Consider the following 22,306-nt stretch of genomic DNA (forward strand, 5'->3'; position numbering starts at 1 on the left):
TGTGATAACAAAAACTGATTTGCATCTATTCGTGTAGAAACTACTTAAATCTTCTCACCACTAGATAAGAAAAAGGCAGCTTTAGATTTACCTTCCTCTGTCAACTGTTCAGTGGATTTCAGGTAGTCAAGGACATAGGTGTCAGACGCTCGTAGGGCTATATTCTGCTCTCCACATCCATAGGGCATTTGGAGAAGATTCTCCAGATTCTGCATCGCAAGTCCGAGACTATCCCCTGGAATTAGAAGAAACATAAAAATCAGAATTGCTTATATTTGCCATCTCAGCATTTATAATCACAGATAAAAAGGCATAATGGGAGTAAAAAAACATTTAAAACTGAGTCCAAAAAGTTTTCATGAAGTAATTTAAATTTTAAAGAGAAGATAACCATAAAGGATGAACTAAACAGGTTTCTGATATGAAAAATATTTCTGAAAAGCTTAAATTCTCATTACTAGGGTGAGGGGATAGTTAGGAAAGTGTGCATTTGCTTGTTTGCTTGCTTGCTTGCTTGTTTTTCAGAAACCTTATGAATGGGTTCCTTGTAAATTCTAATCCATTCCTTTGCAAAAGGTGTTAATGTTAATGATAGACAAAGATGAAGTTTGTCTTTTGCCTTTTCTCCTTTTACTGAGGAAATTCCCATCAAGGCAAAGTTTATTCTGAGTCTCCAAGGGAGAAATTCAATAGTTCAGGTTATTGGTCTATAACAGAACCCTCTGTTTCTGAATACCATTTATCACCCACCAGGACTAATGTTTCATAGGGACGTCGGTTTGGAAACGGTATTAAAATCCCTTTAGATCCTGTATGGAAACAAACATAAAGGCTGATCCTGAACAATAAGTTCCTCCAGATGGCAGCTGAAGAGAATCTCTCCATCCTGTTATTTTAAGGGTTTTTTTTTTTTTTTTTTGAGACTTTCACCAAGATTTTTAAATCATTTTGAAATATAAAATTTAACCAACTTAGCCCCAACAGTGAAAAAGGCCCTGGCTAATCCTTCTACTACATTATTAGGCAAGTCCAAAACTGCCTGTTTGGTGGCTTTGGTACCTGGAAGGAAAATATAGACCAAAAATAATGTGACAACTTCCTTCTATAAACAACAGCAGCAGATTTGTGAGACAAACATATTAGGATTCAGATTCCATTATTTATTTTTATTTTACAAGTTGCTTGTTAGAAGATACAAAATTGAGGTTTTGAGCTAGTTCAGAATAACAATACATTAAGAAAGTAATATATAAATGATATGTTAGATAATGGCCTTATTCTCAATTAATTCATGGTGTAAATAAATGGTTAATGGCTCAGCTGGTAACCAAAAGGTTGGAGGTTTGAGTTCATCCAGAAGTACCTCAGAAGCAAGGCCTAGTGATCTACTTCCAAAAACGTCAACCATAGAAAACCCTATGGAGCAGAGTTCTATTCTGATACACATGGGGTCACCATAAGTGGAAATCAGCTCGATGGCAACTGGTTTTTTAAAACTATTTCATGTAGGAAATAAAGTGTAAAAACTACTGACTATAACATATAAAATAGCGCACACAAAAAATAAATTTTGAAGTCTCCTATTAAGCATGAAAATCAGATCACCCTCACGACAATACTCTTGATGGTCGTAAAGCAGGTGATTGAGAGACAGCGATTTATCTATGGGCTGTCTCACACTCAGAGTATAAAAAGTAAATAAACAAACAAACAAATTTATTAATTAATTAAATAAACCCCTTGCCATCAAGTTAATTCTGACTCATGGCAGCCCATGTGTTACAGAATAGAACTGCTCCTTAGGGTTTCCTTGGCTGCAGTCTTTATGGAGGACTCCTGCTGGTGCAGTGGTTAAAAGCTCTGCTGCTAACCAAAAGGTCAGCAGTTCCGATCCATCAGCCACTCCTTGGAAACGCTATGGGGCAGTTCTTCTCTGTCCTGTAGGGTTTCTATGAGTCAGAATTGGCTTGATGACAACGGGTTTGGTTTGGTTGTTTGGTAATCTTTATGGAAGCAGATCCCCAGGTTTTTCTGCCTCAGTGTTGCGGACGGGTGTGAACTGATAACATTTAGGTTAGCAGTCGAGCACAAACTGTGCCACCCGGGGATCTTAAAAGTACAGAAACAAAAGTCATATTATGTGTTATTGGGCATAATCCTGATTTCTCACTATCCAACACTGTGTGAGGAGAGAAGCCAAAAATATACAAATGGGAAGAATAGGCTGAAACAGACCAAAGTCACAGGTGAATTGAAAAGATCTCATAAATATACTTTTTGTTTGCTAAAATTATACAATGAAAATAGTGCATGAAATAAAGTAATCCTCCATGAGGAATACACAATAAAATCACTGAGGTAGACGGTATGCTAACCCCAAAAATCCAAACCCACTGCTGTGGAGTCAATTCTGACTCTTAGCGACCCTGTGGGACGGAGTAGAACTGCCTTATAGGGTTTCCAAGGAGCAGCTGGTGGATTCAAAATGCTGACCTTCTGGTTAGCAGCCAAGCTCTTAACCACTGCACTACCAAGTGGACTAATACGGAAGAAGAGGGAATAAACTGACTCTGTTGATATATTTTTGTTAGAACTAATTTGACCACTTAATGATCCTCTTACCTTTTGTAGAAAGTCTGGTGGCGTAGCAGTTAAGAGCTACAGCTGCTAACCAAAAGGTCAGCAGTTCAAATCCACCAGGGTTCAAATCCTTTAGGGTTGCTATGAGTCAGAGTCGACTAGACGGCAATGGGTTTTTTTGTTTTTTTGTTTTTCCTTACCTTTTGTACAGATAAGGAAACTTTGAGTCATTTCTCTTTCAATACCTTCAGGCTGTCAACGAGAAACAAAACAAACATAAAATAATGACAACAGATCATGATTCCATAAAGGAAAGGAAGGTAATGGAGCATCAGCTCACATAGGCATAGTTGGTACATGTTTGTGCCTGGGAGAAGATCTATTCATTGATCCCTTCCGTTTATATCTCCATGTCACCATACATTATCAGCACCCACTTTAGGGATAGGACAAGGATGACATCTGTGTTATTGTGGGACACTCTCAACTCCTCTGATCCTTTGTAGCACCTCAGTTGACAAAAGTGTTTTGTATAGTTTAAGAACGTGCAAGAGGCCAGAGGAGAATGTTTCTTTGATAATCATTTATACTTTTTGAGGATGATGGAGAGAGCACAGGAGTCATTATCTCTTGGATTTGAGAATCAGTTAAATAAAGGAGTGGGGTGGGGGGAGGATAAGTGTACAGGAAATATCATGAGCCAGCTGCAAATGAAAAACTGTCACGTCTTGTTTGAAGTATTATTTTCATTATCTTGGGTCAGTTACTAATTTAAGAAAGGATGGATTTAATTACTGTTTTAATTCATTTAAAATGGCTTGTCTCGTGTTAAAAGTAATCATGCCCAATTAATTAATTCTTCTCAACAAGAATGTCTTCCAGTGTTTAACCTCTTATATACTGTCTGTTTCTTATCAGGAAGAGCTTAATAGCTTTGCACATACATACCTCTACCAACAAACTTCTGACCACAGTGTCTTTCCATCTTAGATTTTGCCGCTCAGTTGCTTGATTTGGGCAAGCACTACTTTGTTTAGATTCACCAACTACAGTGATATTCACTTTACCTGAAAAAGTCCCCAAATATAGGTTAAATTGACCTTTGCCTTTTCTGTAACAAGAAATTATTAGAATCTGTGAGCCATTTCTTGGATTTGTTGAACTGTATCCTATTGTTCCTTCTCTTGCCTAAAGATAATTTGGTATGTTCTGTTTTACCTATTTCAAGATTTCTTATATTAAATAAGTGATTAATTTATTTAATTAGAATATAAGAACCCTTAAGGAAAAAATAACTTTCTGCAAAGCCGACTAAGGCAATTTCTTGATATTGATTGTTTACATAGGGTCCATATGACAATATATGCAGATAGCATCAGATAACTAGGAGTCCTAACTTTGTTCAAGCTCAAACAAACAAAAATAGCAACATGTGATACAGTGGAAAGGACACTGGACTGAAATCAAGTGCTAGCAAGAACTCATTTGTTTTTAATTCCCTGTGATATCATAAGTTATGTAATTAAAGCTGATCTTTTGTTTCCTTTCTTATGACAATTAGGATCCCAAAGATAATTCTTTAGGTTCAATAGTACTTACATACTCACATACCAATACAGATTACCAACTTACTGTTGTTTTTTTTGTTTGTTAGTTTGTTTTGCTTCATTTGTTGTTTGTGTCCTCCACTTAATTGCAGAAAATTATGCCAGTCAGTACAGTATCTTTTCTCAATTGCCAGGGTAATATTTTTTGAAAACCTCATGTAGTAGAAAATTTGAGAAACTTAAAATCTCAATAGGATGAACCTTGAAAACATTATGCTGTGTGAAGTAAGTAGATCACAGAGAGACAAATAATTTTTTTTTCATTTTTTTTTAATTGTACTTCAGGTGAAGGTTTACAGAACAAATAGTTTCTCATGAAACAGTAGTACACATATTGTTTTATGACATTGATTAACAACACCACGACATGTCAACCCTCTCCCTTCTCGACCTTTTTTTTTTTTTGGTGAAAATATACATAGCCCCAAAGATACACCATTTCAAAAATGTCTACATGCACAGTTCAGTGACATCGACTACGCTCTTCCAATTGTGCTGCTATTCTCACTTTAGATGAAGTTTTACAGAACAAAATAGTTTCTAGTTAAACAGTTAGTACACATGACAATGGTTAACAACCTCACAACACATCAACACTATCCTTACTCAACCTTGGGTTCCCTATCACCGGCTTTCTTGGAGGGACAAATAATTTTATGATCCCACTTACATGAAATACCTGGAATAGGCAAACATATAGAGACCAAAGTTTAATAGTGGTTACCAAGGGGGTGAGGGAGGAGGAAAGAGGAACAATTGTTCAGCAAGCATTGAGTTTCTGTTTATGGTGATGGAAAATTTGACAAGGGATATTGGTGGTGGTTGCACAACAAGATTGATGTGATTGGTGTCACTGAATTGTACACGTGAAAAAGGATGAGGTGGCAAATGTGTTGCCTATATTTTTACAACAAAAAATATCTAATAGGAAAAATAGTCTGAGGCAGTCCAATGTCACAGGTGAACTAAAATGATCTCATAAATACACTATTTTCTTGCTAAAACAAAACAATGAAAATAGGAATAAAATAAAGAAAATTTTAATGACTTTTTTTAAAATTCATGATAATAAGCATTGTGCGTCTACATCATTTAGCATCTTTTACATACTAGAGTCTTTTCCATTTCCTTATATTTTCAACAAGATATTTTCAAATTTATTTTTCTATATTACAGATAATACGTGCATTGAGACAATACTTTGGTGTTTGATCTCCATCTAAGTACTCAGTATTTTTTGGTGTCTCATGATATATTACTAACTTGCAAATGCTACAAATTCCCATACCTGATCACAATGGGGAGCAATTTTTGTATGAATGACATAGGTCCATGATGGTAAGAGAGGGATCAAGTGAAAAGTGGAGGAATTAAAATATTGTCCCACAAAGGCAGCATCAATGAAAATTTGACCTTAAGAATTGATTAGGGTATATTGTATTTCGATTACACTATGCTTTTATACCAGTGAATGGTGGTTTTGCTCTATGACAGTATTAGCATCAGGAAATTAGATTATAAAAATAAGATTTTTTAAAATGGAGAATAAAGAAAAAATAGAGCTAAAAATGTGAGGGAGAAAATTAGGCTTATATAGAGGATGTAAGGAAAATAGAGGCAATAAAAAATGGGCTGGTTTTCCATGAGAATGGAGTAAACACACAGCTGCTTACCCAATTTCTTAGGTATAATAGTCCACATGTACGTTTTCCTCTCTCTGGCTTGGGTAATCTCACTACCATTGCTTTGCAGGGTGTTACTACTTGCCTCATAATTCTCAGATGCTTCCAGTTGAACAGAAATCTGAAAGAACAATCAGGCAATGTGGATAGCACTTTATTTTGCTGTTACCATTCCTCCCTTCTTGAGAATAATCTGTTTTATCTGTTTTATTTTAAATTGGCAAAATTGAAAGATACCAAATGACTTGCAGCGCAATGGATCACTTTTGTGTGGCTTTTCTTGCCATTGTCTTGTAACCCCCACCCAAGTGATTGGGTGGGACTGTGCAAATAGGTAATTGTGGCACATCAAGGGGACTAGTCAGTTTTGCATCCCACTGGGCTTGAAATGAACCATCCCAGAGGCAGAAAGGAGAGGATCCCACCACCACCAAGGAAGAACAGCCAGGAGTGGAGCATGTCCTTTGGATCCGGGATCCTTGCCCTGAGAAGTTCCAGGAACCAGGAGAGAGAGAGAGGGAGGGAGAGAGAGAGAGAGAGGTAACACTGAAGATGGTGAGAATGGTGGCAGAGAAATGGTGGCAGGAGAAATTGGCAGGAGACAGTGCATTGGGCTTCCTGGCCCACGGAGTGAGAAAGCTGAATGTCTTTGGACTGAGGCTTACTGGTGGAGTGATCTGGGCACTTACTGGCAGAGCTAAAAGAGCTTTGTAACATTGGCCTGAGCAGGGCAGAGGATGAGGGGCCAGAGAGAGGTGTGCCTGTGGCACAGCTGCGAAGAGACTGTCCCGATGGAAGAACTGTATCCTGAGTGTTTCTGAGTCTGAATTGTAACCTGTTACTTCCCTAACAAACTCTATGATTGGGAATATTGTCTGTGAGTTCTGTGTGGCAATTGTGATGAATTATTGAACCCAGTACAGAATTAGAGAGTGCCAAGGGAGGGACTATTGGTGTCAGAATTGGTAAAGATGGAGGAGAGAGGAAGCATGTCTGACCTCTGCCTCATACGAATCAGCTTTGGGCTGTTGATCTTGATTCTCTTTCTCCTTTGTGAAATTAGAGAAGGTGAGACGCTGCCCCCATGTCATTTTTACATGACTCTTCACGAAAGAAGACATATATGGTAGAATGCACATCATTATGAAATGCTATTCTCAAAACAACAAACAAACAAATAAAACAAATTGTTGCCATGGAGTCAGTTTCGACTCATGGTGACCCCATGTATGTCAGAGTAGAACTGTGCTCCATAGGGTTTTCAATGGTGGACTTTTCTGGAGTGGCTCTCTAGGCCTTTTTTCTGAGGCACCTCTGAGTGGATTCTTAGCGGTGAGCGCATTAACTGTTTGCACCATCTAGCAACTTTGTATTCTGAATCAAAGCAGTATGTAAATCACCACAGAGAATTAAAGAAATTGTTTTTGTTTGAGGAAAATGGAAACATGTCTCATTGCTTTATAGTCCCATTTTGCATTTGGGAAAACGAGAATATAGCAATATGCAAAGAAATATTAAGGAATATTTTGACTTTGTTAGATTTTGTCCCCAGATCAAAGGGAACAGTTTACCTCTGCGCATGTATCCAGGTAGCTGAAGACAGTGACAATCAAATCAGATTGTTCATTTTGAACCTCTGAAAAGGGTAAAGTAGTTTCAACAAAGAAAGGTTGGAAGACTTCCAGAGTAACTGTTGATGAAATGCCAAATCCAACATCACCATTCACACAGAAGCCATTTGTCTCCCATTTGGTTATAGTATCAGGAATGAGGAGTGAAAGATTTGTGGTACCTGAGGAACTACAAGGAAAGATTACTGGCAAGACACATTCCTTCTCTAAACCAGCAATCTATATTTACTGCAGGGTAAAGAAGAATAAGGCAAAGTATTAACTGCAGGTTAAAAATGAGTTACAGTGGGGACAGGGCATTAGATAAAAATCTTGGTAGTTGGATTTCTATAAAATTTTACTTTAAAAAGGCCACATTTAATTTTCACATTTCTTCGAACGTCCTATTATTTTTTAAAAAATTGAGGCAGCTTACATCTATTTGCATAAAATTGATAGATGAATAATACTTGTAGAAAAGGTAGAGAGATATAATAAAATCCGAAGCGTGATCATTACATACAAATGATTAGTATTACATACTTCAGTACTGTCTTATTTACCCAGGAATAAAAGTTAGGAAATAAAAACAAGAAGAAAACATAAATAAAGACACATAGGAGAGAGAAGTATGTTAAAGGCTCACTTGACACTAACGAGGTCCCATATCCATGTCTCTGGGAAGTTTGTTCTTACTGTTTTCATTATAGCCTATTCTACATATCCAGAAGTCTCCACTAGGGCCTTACCAACTAAAAGAAAAGAAAAAAATGTTTATTTAGAGAGGAAATACGTGCCTTAATGATATACACCTGTATGCTAGGTCTTTAATCACACATGCTTAGTGTGCCTTCATGTGAACCAGTATAGGGATTTACCCTTGGGGCTCATTGTCAATAAATGCACATCTCAACCTAGTCATTAGCATTTCAGTGTTCAAATATCTCCCATTATAAAACAAAACAAACAAAAATATTCAACCTACATTGTTCCTCCAAAGCTAAATTTAGACAAAGTGATGTCTATTTACTGAATCCAGTTCCTCATCTGACATTCTGGTGTCTTCCAGAATGCAGTCTGGTGTCTACCATTTCACTATGCTAATATTACCTTTCAATAACCTGTCACTTTGTCATATATGGCAACTTGCATGTTTCCATGATGCTAGAAACTATGCCACCGGTATTTCAAGTATCAGTGGGGTCACCCATGGTGAATAGGTTTCAGTGGAACTTCCAGAGTAAAACAGACTAGGAAGAAAGACCTAGGATCTACTTCCAGAAATTATCCAATAAATACCTATGGATCAGAACATCAACCAGTACAGTGCTGGAGGATGAGCCTCCTAGTTTGGAAGGCAACAATGGACTCAACCATGTTGGCAGTCATGAAAATGGTGCAGGACCAGCAGCGTTTTGTTCTGTTGTGCATGCGGTCACCATAAGTCGGAGCCAACTTGACAGCAACTAACAATGACAGTATTACTTTTGCTAAAATTTCCCATGATATTCATGTTGCTAATTCTCATAAACACTTTCACTTGCTTGGCTTCTAGGCTGCATTTGGCACTATCACTGTGTCTTTTTCAAAATAGTCACTCTTATTCACTTCCATGACACAATATCCTTCTAGTTTTCTTCTCACTCTTTTGCCACTCAAGAGTCTCATTCTTGACTTGTTCCTAAGATCTCTGATTTGGGTCCTCTTTTCTTTTTACCATACACTGTTTCCCTCATTGACATCCTCACGCATGGCTTCAATTGCAATACTTATGCTGATGTCTCCTAAATTGGTGTCTTCCATCTGGATCTCTCTCCTGAGCTCCAGACTTGTGCATCCAACACCTTTGTGTACACTTGTTTTTGGATGCTTTACAGACATTTCAAATGTAACTGTTCCAAAAGTAAACGCATTAGACTCTCCCACTTGCTCCTTTCTAATATCTCTCATCTCCATGAATGGTACCAAAATTCACTCCCTTACCCAAGTCAGAAACCTAAGAATTGTCCTTAAGAGTAAGGGAAATGCCTGCATTTCCTATAACCAGTCAATCAACAAATATTGTTTATTATAACATAGTTTGGACATATTATCAGGAGGGACCAGTCCCTGGAGAAGGACATCATGCTTGGTAAGGTAGAGGGTCAGCGAAAAAGAGGACGACCCTCAGCAAGATGTATTGACACAGTGACTGCAAAAATTGGCTCAGGTATAACAATTGTGAGAATGGTGCAGGACTGGGCAATGTTTCGTTCTGTTGTACCTAAGTTCAATGATACCTAATAACAACAACAGTAACTTGAAAACAGCATTTCCATTGCCTTTTTTCTAGTAGTCCAAGCCACTGCCCACTCTCAACTGGTTTACTAATATTTTTAACATTTCATACATACAGCCTTAAAAAGCCCAAAACCCAGGCCCTTTTTCCACAGAGCAACCGAAAAGATCTTTTAAAAACACATTAGACTGTTTGCTAAAAGCTTGTCAGTAGTGCATTATTGCTTTAGGATTAATTCCAAACTCTTTATATGCCCTCAAGGTCTTTCATGATCTGTCTGTCTCTTTCTTGCTTTAGCTGTCTTTACTCTTGCCCTTGAACTATACACGTCTGCCATTCTGAAATGCTTTTAGTTTCTTACCTCATCTTTCATAGTGTTTCCCTCTCTGCTTGGAATGCCCTTCTAACTCCATGTTATCACTTATCTTTCAGGTCTCAGTATAAATGTTATTTCCTCTGGGAGGACATACAGGCCCTGGAGAAATGTAGACCTCCTCTAGAGGCTCCCATATCTCTTATTTTCCACTTAATACACTTATCACAGGTTGTTGGAATTACCTGTTTCACTGTAATGCTTCTCTGTTACACTAAAATCTCCAGGACAGTAGGGATTAAGTCATTGGATTTATAACACATAACTCCTGGCCTCAGTAAATATTTGTTGAGCAAACTAATAAACAAATAATTGAAGAAAGAAGAGTTTAAAGTGAATTACTTTGGCTTTCAATACATTTTATTTAACAATACTGGAAAGCTTAAATGTTTCTCGTAAAACTCACTAAATATGGTTTAATGTAAGAGCAAAAAAATAGGTTGCTTCAATCTCTTAACCAGGACTTCAAAGAGGTTTTAACCTTTGGATTTTATAGGGCTTCTTGAATACTCACTGAGTCTATCCTTGCACAAAGTTGTCAGGCCTTCCATTTCTCTTAAGTGGAACTTCTGATACTTATCTCTAAGACCAACCCCACTTCAATCAGTGAACTAATGTCAATGCGAGACCAGAGGGTTTTAAAGAATGTTCTTCAAGTGCTCTCAGATGCACTTGGAACCCAGCTTTGATTTTGGTTCTATTCTGATGACTTGGTTCGTTTTGTTTCCCTGACAGAATGTCTGTGTTATAAATTTGCCTACTTACCTTATTCATCTAAGACTATGGCCAAATTTTATAATTACAATCCTACCAATATGGAATGGATTAGTATTTGAACACACTTCTATGATGCCAGCTCTCTGGCTATCTAGGCATCACAGTAACCCCTGTCTTGGAATCTGCTTATTATGGTTTATACATAATAAGGACATGTTGTTGCTGTTGTTAGATGCCATGGAGTTTATTCTGACCCATAGCCATAAGGATATAAGGGACCAATAAGAGCACCTCATTATCTTGCATCAGATTCATTTACACAGACGGTCAGTCCTCCCACATCACTACACATTGTCTGCTCTTACACACTTCTGATATAGTATTCTGCTAATAAAAATAAACTTCTGCTCATATATCAAGCTAACTCTTCCTTTTACTCAAAACCATTTTGCGCCTGCCTTATGCTGCTTTATTCAACTGCAGAATGTCTGGGTGTAGTAAAAAACATCACATAATTCACAAATAAAATCCCAATTTTGTATAGTTTTATCCTAAATGCATCCAATTCCATGAATCCTTTAGCCCATGCCCCAGGCACAGAATTCTAGATTCCAAACCCAACCCAACCCATTGCTGTCAAATTCTAGATTACCCACATGCAAATCTAGATGAGTCACTAGGCATAACTGCATATTCTGATTCATAATGTAACGGCCTAAGGAATGGAAGCATTATCTCCGTTGAACATACTTCTGGTTTCCGGTAGTGGAGATTGGTAAAGACTTTCAGACCCATACCCTTCAAAGAAACAAACAAAAAAAAAATTGCACTTTCCCTTCACATGAGAGCTAAAAAAGGCTTATCAGCTATAAATAGATCATAAATACACACATCTTCTGTGCTAGCAAGAGTTCTGGAATCCTAGAAGTTGAGTCACCTCTATTTGATTTATGGGGGAAAAAATCCTTAATTTAGAGAAAAAATGATAATTACTGGAATTTGTCTAGCACTTAGTATGTGCTAGCATTTTGCTAAGTATTTTACATAATGCCCCATTTAATCCTAAGAGAAAAAAAAAATCATTACAAGTAGAAATCATTATAAGTAGAGGTAGACACTATCATTACCCTAATCAACATCAAATACACACACACATTCACACACATATGCACACATATACAATGCACATCTAGTAAACTGGAGAGCTGAGAACTGACCTAAAGTCGGTCTGATTCTATGGCCCTTCTAAGCCTGTGCCTGTAATGATAAAGATCCTTTCATGAAGGTCTCAACATATATAACTGACAGCCTAGGTATATATGGAGCCCAAAATCATATTTTGGTCTCTTGATTTGACTATTTCTGCAGAAATATATCACAATAAATTTGAAACCATCTCATTACCTTTAACATGATATTTTATTATTCCAGCTACATAATTTATTTTCAACAGAAAAAAGAAAATCAAGAAAAAATAATATCTTCTATTTATAATTTCTGAGTGCTCTATTAGCAAATTACAGACCATAAACTCAAAGATTAAGAAGAAAACTACATAATTAATAAAACAGACATGCATTGTACAAACACTAAAATTAAATTTGAGGTATTTTCTACAATCTTAGTGAACTTACCCTAACAATATTACAGATGTCTCCATCCCCATAATTGCTTACAGGCATATAATACAAACCATTGTAAAACATATCCTTCTGAGGAATGCAGGGGTTGAGCTTTTCATCATCAAGATTGAAATCATGATAGAAATAACCATATGGTTCTGTACAGGGAAGCAGATTGTACACCTATGAAAAAATCACATGGTTCCTAATTATTTTAAGCACTCCTTTAAGAAAATAAATAAATTGACAAATATTGTGCCATAGCCATCTATTCTGGTTCTTTTCTTTACAAGCATGCCCACAACATTTGATCTAAAAGTTTTGAGTCGTTTTATTCTTCCAAAAGAGAAAGACTTCCATTTTGTTTTATGCAGTTCAATGTCATGTTCACAAAATTTTTCAGCTTTGGTGCTGGGTTTAAGACAGCATAAAAGAAAAAAAAAAAAAGCCTGAAGATTATGATTCATGACTATCAAATTAATTAAATTTTCCAGCTCTACGTTTAAAACTGGGTTTACGACTGAATGTTACTTTTAAAAGCAGAATAGAAAACCAAATTTGTTGATAAGATCTTAATTTTACAAAATGTATCTGTCCTCAGGAAAGAGATTTAAAAGAATTACACCAAAAATGTAAAGATATCTAAGTGTTTAGATTAGACGATTTAAAAAAATTTCTTCTTTACACTTCTGTGTATTTGGCACATTTTCTAGAACACAGAGATATCATTTTAATAACGAGAAAAATGTTCTAATTATTAAACCTAGATTTACATACAGTCATAAATTTCAATAGTTATTTCTATGTATTTGGAGCCCTGGTGGCACAATGGTTAAGAACTATGGTAGCTAACCAAAAAGTCAGCAGTTCAAATCCACCAGCTGCTCCTCGGAAGCCCTGTGGGGCAGTTCTACTCTGTCTTATAGCGTTGCTAGGAGTCAGAATCCAGTCAGTGGCAACGAGTATTAATAGATAATAACTATAGACACTATTCAGGCATATTCTTTAACATAGAGATTTCTTTTAACCCTAGGTTGCCATATCTATGGTTATACCTATGATTAAAAAATCACATTGTTGTCTATTTCCTAACCCATTGTAATTACTCATAGAATTCTATATTGTTATAAGCACTGGGTCTGCCCAGAAGAATAATTAAGTATATATAATTAAGTATAAAACTCATGAAGAAACAAAGGAAGAAAACATTTGATAATTTCAACACGTTCCATTTCAAATAGAAACGTCATATAAAGAGGTAGACTTGTAGGAATCCAGATAAAAATGAGGAAAATGAAGAAATCAGAGAGCTTACACTTTCAGCTGATAGCTGTTGCTCTGGTTTCAGTAGAAGAACGCTTTTATCCATAGCCCTCAGAGCACAGAATGAATTAGTGGCTGCTTGAAGGTAGAGATTAACATTGGAGCCAGGTAGTCCCTCCTCCTTAGAGAACTTTATGGTAACCTGAAGAGCAGAAAGAAAAGGAATGGAAGCAGAGATTATTTAATGTGAAGATAACTGGAATATATTCAATCATTTCCAAATAAATCTGTCTAAATTTCCAGGAAATCTATATTTCCCCTGCCCGCTCTCGTCTTCACTCTCCTTGCAGAGGCAACTCCCTCACAACCCACCTATCATCCCAGGATTGACATGGCTGCCAAAAGTTATTCATTCTGCTTGGCGATTCTGTCATCCCCTTATTATTTACCTATGCCAACATTGATGAGAGAGTACCGTTTAAAGGTTGATATGCTAGTCATCGAAGACAGACACAATAGGAAACAAAAGGCTCACCCCTCTCACTGGGAACAAGCCACAAATAGAAGAAGAATCACCTTGTTTTTAAAGCACTTGTCAACCTGGAATCTGACACTGTCAGTCACAATTTCCCCACTGGGGTGAAGGGTGTGGACAAACATGATGGCCACAGGAGCCAGATCAGCACTGATGTTATAGGGAATGAGAAGTTTCCATTCCAGGCTGTGTAAGTAAGAAATGTCATCAACTGTTAACGACACCAAAAATGTTCTGGATCACTGGGCATACTTAGATAAGAGAAAATAACTTATGAATAAAAAGAAGAAATTGGGCATTGATTTAAAGGCAAACGAATCAAATAATGGGAACTATGTATACAAATAACGAAGCAATAACAATATTTGGTTTTTGGCCATCACTTTTCTATAATGTACTTGAAGACTTGGAAATAACAGCAACAGGTGGAAATCTCCTTCATCAAAATAGTTAGTAATTTATCCTACGCCATGCTCACTATTGCCCTCTATCCACAAATCAAAATGTTAAACACTCTTTTTAACCTCTCGACTCTATCACTATAATATTTCCCTAAAAAAGAAAAAAAAAAGGTGAAGATACAGTACAAAATGGATGCATTGTACACACCATTGTTTCTGACTTCCTTTTGTCCTCTGAGGAGGATACTTCCTCTTACCATCATCTGTGCAGAACAAAGAAAACACAATAAGTGATATTACTTCTAATGATAATTCTACTCCATAAGCTAAGAGAGTTTGCATAAACAAATATTAAAAATGAACTTTGCAAAACCTGAAAGAGAACAGAAAAAAGTGACTACAGTTTATTGACAGCCTATTATGTGCTAGGATGAGGCATTGATGGGTCAGTGGTAGACTTCTCGCCTTCCATGCGGGAGAGTTGGGTTTGATTCTCAGCCAATGCACCTCATGTGCAGCTGCCACTCTTCTGTCAGTGGTGGCTTGTGTGTTGTTATGATTCTGAACAAGTTTCAGTGGAGCTTCCAGGCTAAGACTGACTAGGAAGAAAGACCTGGAAATCTACTTCCAAAAATCAGCCAATGAAAACTCTACGGATCACAAAGAAACACTATCTGATCCACAGCTGACTATGGGGATAATGCAGGACTGGGCAGTGTTTCCTTCCACTGAGTGCGGGGTTGTCATGGATTGAGTTGACTCAAAAGCAGCTAACAATGAAAACATTAAGTGCTAGAAACTTTGTGAACAATGTGCAATGTATCGTGTAAGGAGGTGCAGAAGACTGATTTGTCCAGACTGCCTGGTTTCAAACCTGCCTTCACCTACTCATTATCTCTGTGACCTCAGACACGTAGTTTCACTTTGCATCTCTCCAGTTATTTGTAAAATGGGGATATTCATAGGACTGTTGTTAGGAGCCCTGATGGCGCAGTGGTTAAGAGCTTGGTTGCTAACCTTAGTGATTGGAACCCACCAGCCACTCCAGGGAAGAAAGATATGGTAGTCTGCTTCCTGTAAAGATTACAGTCTTGGAAACCCTTTGGGGCAGTTGTACTCTGTCCAACAGGGACGCTGTGAGTCAGTTTTGGTTGTGAGAATTAAATAAACTAACACATGTAAAACCCTGATAACAGTACCTGACACATAATACTTACGCTAGGAGGTAAATCTTATTATTTCCAATTACAAATATAGAGCTGAGGAAGCTAAAGCTCAGATAGTTTAAACAATTTGCCCAAGATCAACTAGCTTGCCAGATAAATGCGGTAGGGAAGAATCGTAATTTCCAAGACTGTGTCTACCCACAAGAGATAGATACGGGGGAAAAAATTAAAAGGGCTAATTCTTTTTTTTTTTTTTTTGTCTATCAAAATCAACCTTCCACTTCATTCTCTGACATCTGTCTAATATTTTATTACCACAAAGGAAAGTAAATACTTGATAGGAATTACTATTGAATGCTTAAAAAAGTAGACTTTGAATAGCAATTTTTTCAGCCTTAGGAAAACCGAAATTGCCTTAGTTTTGTATGTGTGTGTTTTTATGTTTAATGGGCCCAATAGTATTCATCAGCAAGGTAAGAAGGTTGAGCTCACTCGGATTAACATGGCATAATTGATGTACCACCACTTAGTAAACGGAACTGCGCTAAGCATACATCCAAATAGACAGATTCCAAGAAGCCACCTACTGAGCCTTACCAAATAGAAGAAGTTTACATTTGAATTATCTGTATATGCTTCACTGTTTAGGGAATAATGTACAGTAATAATCTTCTGTTGATTGCACTTAAGCTGCTTTGGTTCTGGAATGATCTTCAGGAAGCTGTTGGTTCTGGAGTAAAAGCGTGAGACTGATAAATGAGCATCTGCATAGTCAGGCGTCAACCAGCTGGACCCGTAGCAGCTCTTTCGTCGAATATATCTGGCCCGATACAATAAAGGAAAGCAAAGAATCTTAAGATTCAGAAAGACCTTTCAAAGACAGTAATTATTACAGAACAGAAGGCTTCTTATCTCCTCAGAGAGGAGTCTTAGCTTGTATTTGGTGTTTCATGAAGTTATAGCACTCTCTTTTTTACATATATATATAAAACATGATCATAATTATATAAATATTTCACTAGACCTACAATGAATTATTTATTTTTATTTTTTAATTAAAGTCAGAAAACTGGATTCAAGTATCATTTCTTTCAGCTACATTTGAACACCGTCGAATTGTTTAACTGCAAAATTCTGTTTAAGCAGCAGATAAACGAAGCATATCTTTCCTATCTCTGCATAAAATGATCTAAGGAAAAAAGCCAAAACATCTCTATGAGGTACTTCTAGTTTCTCAGAAGAGTATATTAGTAGTTCGAGAATTCATAACAATTGTAATAGAATATTAGCGTCTCATCCTCTCAAGTAAACATTCTCATGTAATATTTAATGAACAAGCAAAAGATATAAAATGTCCTAAGTTTTAAAACTTTGTTAAAATGCATTCCCAATACAAGTTATTTCTTAAGAGATTCCTAGTATTACAAATTCCTAATGTTCAGATCCTCTGTGGGATTTCTTATTGTCTTGATGACTTACTTTCAGGCTGAATTCTGGATCAATTATGTCTGAAGTGTCAAGGGAAAACTGAGCTTCACCATTCGCATCTGTGGTATGATTTCCTATAAATTTGTCATTGAACTCCAATTGCAATAACTTGCTCACCATAGGTACATCACTGGGACCAGAAAATTTAAGCTGTATGAAAAAGGAAGCATTAATATTCTTAAAGTACAGAATTTTCACATTCCTATAGAGAAAAAAAATTTTCTGTTCATAAATGTGATCCTTTATTTGTAGTTTTCTTAAATTCCAGTGGAGAGATGCTTTATTAAGTAAATATATAATATGAAAACAGCTACAATTTTATCCATCACTTTCTCTGATACTAGGTCTTTTTCCAAAAGATCAGACAAAATAATGCTAAAAATGTATTATTTTTACATAGGAAAATATGAAAAAAATGTGTCTAGAGAGTCTCAAAAGGCAGTCCATGATCAAAGAAAATGAAATGGGAACATATATTTCTTCAAATCAAACCTACAGTTCCAAAATAAGTAATTCCTCTTCTATAGAAAGGGTCCATGTTCTCAAAGTTCACACTCCCAAGCAATTGAGTGATAGAAACAGAGGTCTTTTCACTGATCCGCACACCTGTAAGAAATGGCAAAAAATGTCAGGGAGGGATGCAATCGTTTGATCAAGGATTTCAAAAGAAGAGATAGCTTAGGATACACGCACAAACTTCTACACAATCATATTCTTGTTCTACATTGAAAGGGAGGCCTGGACGCTCTGGAACATCTGGTGATAGTCGTTTACATAAAACTAAATAATGCAATCGATATGAAAATATTTAGATTAGAAGCAGGAGAAAAGTTCTTAACTTCCTCGCTTCTGCTTACTCTACTCAGGCCTAGCTTGTGAGACTCTTTATGATGGAGAATGTCATAGGCATCTCAAATATAAGGCTTTCCCTTTCTGAATCTTTCTCAAGCCTGCAAGATAACTAGATTTCAAAAATATCTGTTCAAAGGGTAAGCAGAAATGTTTTCTGATACCAACAAAGCAAGTAAATAAGCATATTCAAACATCTAGCTAAATTACTATCAGTAACAATATAAATGCCACAATCTTACCATCAGGAATGCCATCAAAATATTGATCAAGAATGTTTGCATAAAGCATCTTATAAATATAACCCCAAAACCTTTTTTAAGTAACCAGAAATAATTAATAATTGAATCGGGTGTCCTCACCCCAAGTAAATCACTCCTTTTTTTTTTTTCATTCTCTTAATAAATATTTATTAAGCACCTATTATGTGCCATTTTGTAAATTTCTCAATAATAACATTTTCACTTGCAAGGGTCCTCAGGTGAATTAAACCAGAGGTTGGTAAACTTTTTCTGTAAAGTGTCTAATAGTTAATATTCTGGGCTTGTGAGCCATATGATCTCTGCTGCAACTACCCAATTGTTGTTTTATCTATAAAGCCAGTTAGACAAACTAGTGTGGCTGTGTTCCAATAAAACCTATTTACATATACAAGCAGGGGGTCATATTTGGATCTCAAGTTATAGTTTATGGACACTTGAAATCCCTGTGTGGTGTAAAACTGTTAATGTGCTCAGCTACTAACTGAAAGGTTGGGGACTTAAGTCCACTCAGAGGCTCCTCAGAAGAAAGGCCTGGAAATGTACTTCTAAAAATCAGCCATTAAAAAATCTATGGAGCACAGTTCTCTGACAGACTTGGGATCGCCATGAGTTGGAGTCAACTCGACAGAAACTGATGGGGTATTTGCTTACCAACTGCTTATTAACTGATTTAACACAAAGTAAGAAAGAGATATTCTATATGCAGCTAATTTATCAGTTCAGCTCTGCTACTTCAGAGGGAAGTTTCTCCATTTGTCTGATTGATACAGGCACAGATGCAGATATAAACACATAACATGTATATAACAAAATGATTTTAAATATTATTAGGAAAATTTTATTCAAGAGCAGTCCTCAAGTTAACCTATTGGCACATGTATTTAATTTTGCTATTTTGAGCAATAAATTAATCTGTATTTGGTGCATATTACTGACTAAATAAACTTCTTCACAGTAAACTGCCATATATCCCCAAATTGCCCATAAGATCATTACCTGTTCCAATTTCTGTAACAACTGTCATGATATCAAATGACATAAAAAATCCAGAACGGTAGAGTTGGAAGACTTTTGTATTTACAATTTGAGAAACACAACCATTTCTCAACTGAAAAATAAACAGAAGGTATAATGAAAAAGTTAGGGATCCAAGAATCGTTAAAAATGATAGGAGCTTTATCACAGATATATAATCCCCACCTCCAATTCCTCCCCACCTCCTGCCTCATGATTCCACCTCACAAACTTGTTAAAATGACTAAAGAATTGAAGAAGAAGCAGGAGAAAGAGGAGAAGGAGGAGGAAAGAGAACGAGAAGGAAGTAAGAAGAGGGAGGAGGGAGAAGAGGAGAAATTATTATTATTTACATCACTATTTAAAATAAGGTGAGAAAGTAATCTGTATGTCACAGATTTCAAGATTTCAAGGAAATTCTATGGAAACAATGTATACGGGAGTAGATGAAAGGATGCCAGTGGAGCTGAATGATATTTTAAAGGAGTAAAAAATTAAAACCATCTTGAAAGGCACTAGTGAGTCACATCAACCCTGTGGAAAATTAAATCAGTCCTTTGGAATACAAGTCCAAGAATTTCATCCCCCACTAAAAATGAGGGGAACAGCACCAAGACTTAAAAGTATAGAAGACAAGAGAATGTTTATGGAAGATAAATGATAGTTATAAAACCCATTGCCATTGAGTCGATTCTGATGTGCATAGTGTCCCTATAGGACGGAGAAGAGCTGCTCCATAGGGTTTCCAAGGAGTGGCTGGTGGATTCAAACTGCTGACCTTTTGGTTAGCAACCGAGCTCTTAACCACTGCACCACCAGGGCTCCAGTTATATCTCTGTATATTTTTAATTTCCATGAAAGACAAACGAACAGATGGAACAGAAGCACTCTTCAAATATGTATCACTGAATTTTTCAGGTAAATTTTTCATTTGAAATATGAAAAAAATCTATAGATAATCTTTCATCTGTGACATCAACAATTAGAGAAATACAGATTCAGTTATATTTTAAAATAAAAAGTGATTATTAACTCGAAACTTATAATGTTAGAATGATATAGTCATTCATCTTATCCTCAAGACTACTATATGAGCTAGGCACTATTATTGCCCCCATTATACGGATGAATAAACTGGACCACAGGTAGGTTATATAACCTGCCCAAGGTCATACAATTAAAAGGTGCTGAAATAAAGCAGGCATTCTGACTCCAGAGTGTGTACTAATTATAATGCAGTCAAATTAAAAACAAATGATAAAAAGTGACTAGACAAAAAAAACAAAACATTGCTGTCCAGTTGATTCCAACTCATAGCAACCCTACAGGACAAAGTAGAACTGCCCTAGAGGGTTTCCAAGGAGTGACTGGTGGATTCGAACTGCTGACCTTTTGGTTAGCAGCCTGAGCTCTTAACCACTTCACCACTAGGGCTTAATTACTTTGGAATTAATTAAAGAAAACATTTTTTAGTAATCCTGAAATCAAAGAAAAATTAATAACAATCTAGTATTAACATAAAGGACAAAATGCCTTGCATCAAAATCTATGGTGTTAAGTTATGCTTAAAGGAAAATGTAAAACTCAAAATGTGTTTATTACCAAAGAAGTATCTAGCACATTAAAAACATTAATAAAATAAACAAAAAATATTTGGAAAAGGGATAAGTAAGATAAAGCTAAAATAAATTATTTAGAAAGAAAAAAATACCAAATAAAATATAAACCAAAAGACAGAATAAAGGCCCATAAACAGTTAAATCTTTTATGAACATGATTTGGAATAACTAGGGAAAGCAAACTTGTACAAGTTTAGGTGCTAACACAACTAAATATCTGTCTGCAAGATAATTCCTTGTTTTAGACCATAATTAAAAATAAGTTGTATGTGGTTTAGAGAAGTTACAAAAACAAGTAATCAACATATACCTAGATGGGTACGTGTATAACACAGGGCAGGTAAAATCGTTTTCTAAGGCTGGAAACCCATAAACATTAGGAAGTTTGGGATGTCAAAAATACCACAAAGTTAAATACCAAACTTAAAATATTTGCCAAGCGGATAAAAAAAAAAAACAAAACAAAACCCAGTTGCCATGGAGTTGATTCTGATTCATAGAGACTCTATGTGTGTCAGAGTAGAACTGTGCTCCATAAGGTTTTCAATTCCTGATTTTTTGGAAATAGATCACCAGGCCTTTCTTCCAAGGTGAGTTTGGGTGGACTCAAATTGCCAAGAGTTCTTTTGGTTAGCATCTGAGCACGTTAACGATTTGCACCACCCACAGATTCCAATAGAGAGTAATATTTACTATATAAGAAAGTTTCAACTGAAACAGGAAAAAATATATACTAGAAAGTTAGCAAAGATCAGAGGGTATCTAGGGCCTCACACATGAGCCTCCCATTGATGGGCCAAGCAAATCATCAAACATGGATGAGTTGGCTTGGATTAAAGGCTCAGGATCATGATAAGCAAAACATGACTAGCCCTTGTGAAAGAGCAGAATGATAGCATAATTTTTTCAGCACAGTCAAAATATTTCATCACTTAAAAATACAAAAACCCCTCAAAAAATTCAACTATTGAGTTCCGGCAAAATGACGCTCTAGGCAGAAGCACCACACCGTCCCTCCACAGCACAGATCCGAAAAACTAAGCCAAACAGAGAATACAACAATCCTGAAACCCTAAAACATTAAATGAAGAGATAAAGAACTCAGCCAACCACCAAATGGAGTGAGAAAACTGACAGAGAACAGACAGCGAGGAGAGATTCATGCAGAGGTCCCCTACCAGCTAACGCAGCACGGATCCACCATCTTGGACTCCTATCGGAGACCAGCAAATGGGGGTA

At 36.4% G+C, this 22,306-nt stretch overlaps 1 protein-coding gene across 1 annotated transcript in view; it reads right to left on the bottom strand.

The window, feature by feature from the left end:
* LOC101350239 (ovostatin homolog 2-like) overlaps nucleotides 1-22,306 on the bottom strand; it is a 54,541-nt gene that overhangs the window by 13,215 nt on the left and 19,020 nt on the right. Inside the window, 17 exon segments of the mRNA XM_012558716.2 lie at nucleotides 59-238; nucleotides 979-1,059; nucleotides 2,781-2,832; nucleotides 3,529-3,647; nucleotides 5,861-5,990; nucleotides 7,441-7,669; nucleotides 8,126-8,216; nucleotides 11,504-11,645; nucleotides 12,482-12,652; nucleotides 13,785-13,934; nucleotides 14,309-14,424; nucleotides 14,427-14,453; nucleotides 14,877-14,931; nucleotides 16,432-16,686; nucleotides 17,314-17,472; nucleotides 17,819-17,928; nucleotides 19,431-19,542. Coding sequence (XP_012414170.1) covers nucleotides 59-238; nucleotides 979-1,059; nucleotides 2,781-2,832; nucleotides 3,529-3,647; nucleotides 5,861-5,990; nucleotides 7,441-7,669; nucleotides 8,126-8,216; nucleotides 11,504-11,645; nucleotides 12,482-12,652; nucleotides 13,785-13,934; nucleotides 14,309-14,424; nucleotides 14,427-14,453; nucleotides 14,877-14,931; nucleotides 16,432-16,686; nucleotides 17,314-17,472; nucleotides 17,819-17,928; nucleotides 19,431-19,542 — 2,179 coding nt within the window.

This window comes from Trichechus manatus, unplaced genomic scaffold, assembly GCF_000243295.1.
Source record: "Trichechus manatus latirostris isolate Lorelei unplaced genomic scaffold, TriManLat1.0 scaffold00182, whole genome shotgun sequence".
Lineage (NCBI taxonomy): Eukaryota > Metazoa > Chordata > Mammalia > Sirenia > Trichechidae > Trichechus > Trichechus manatus.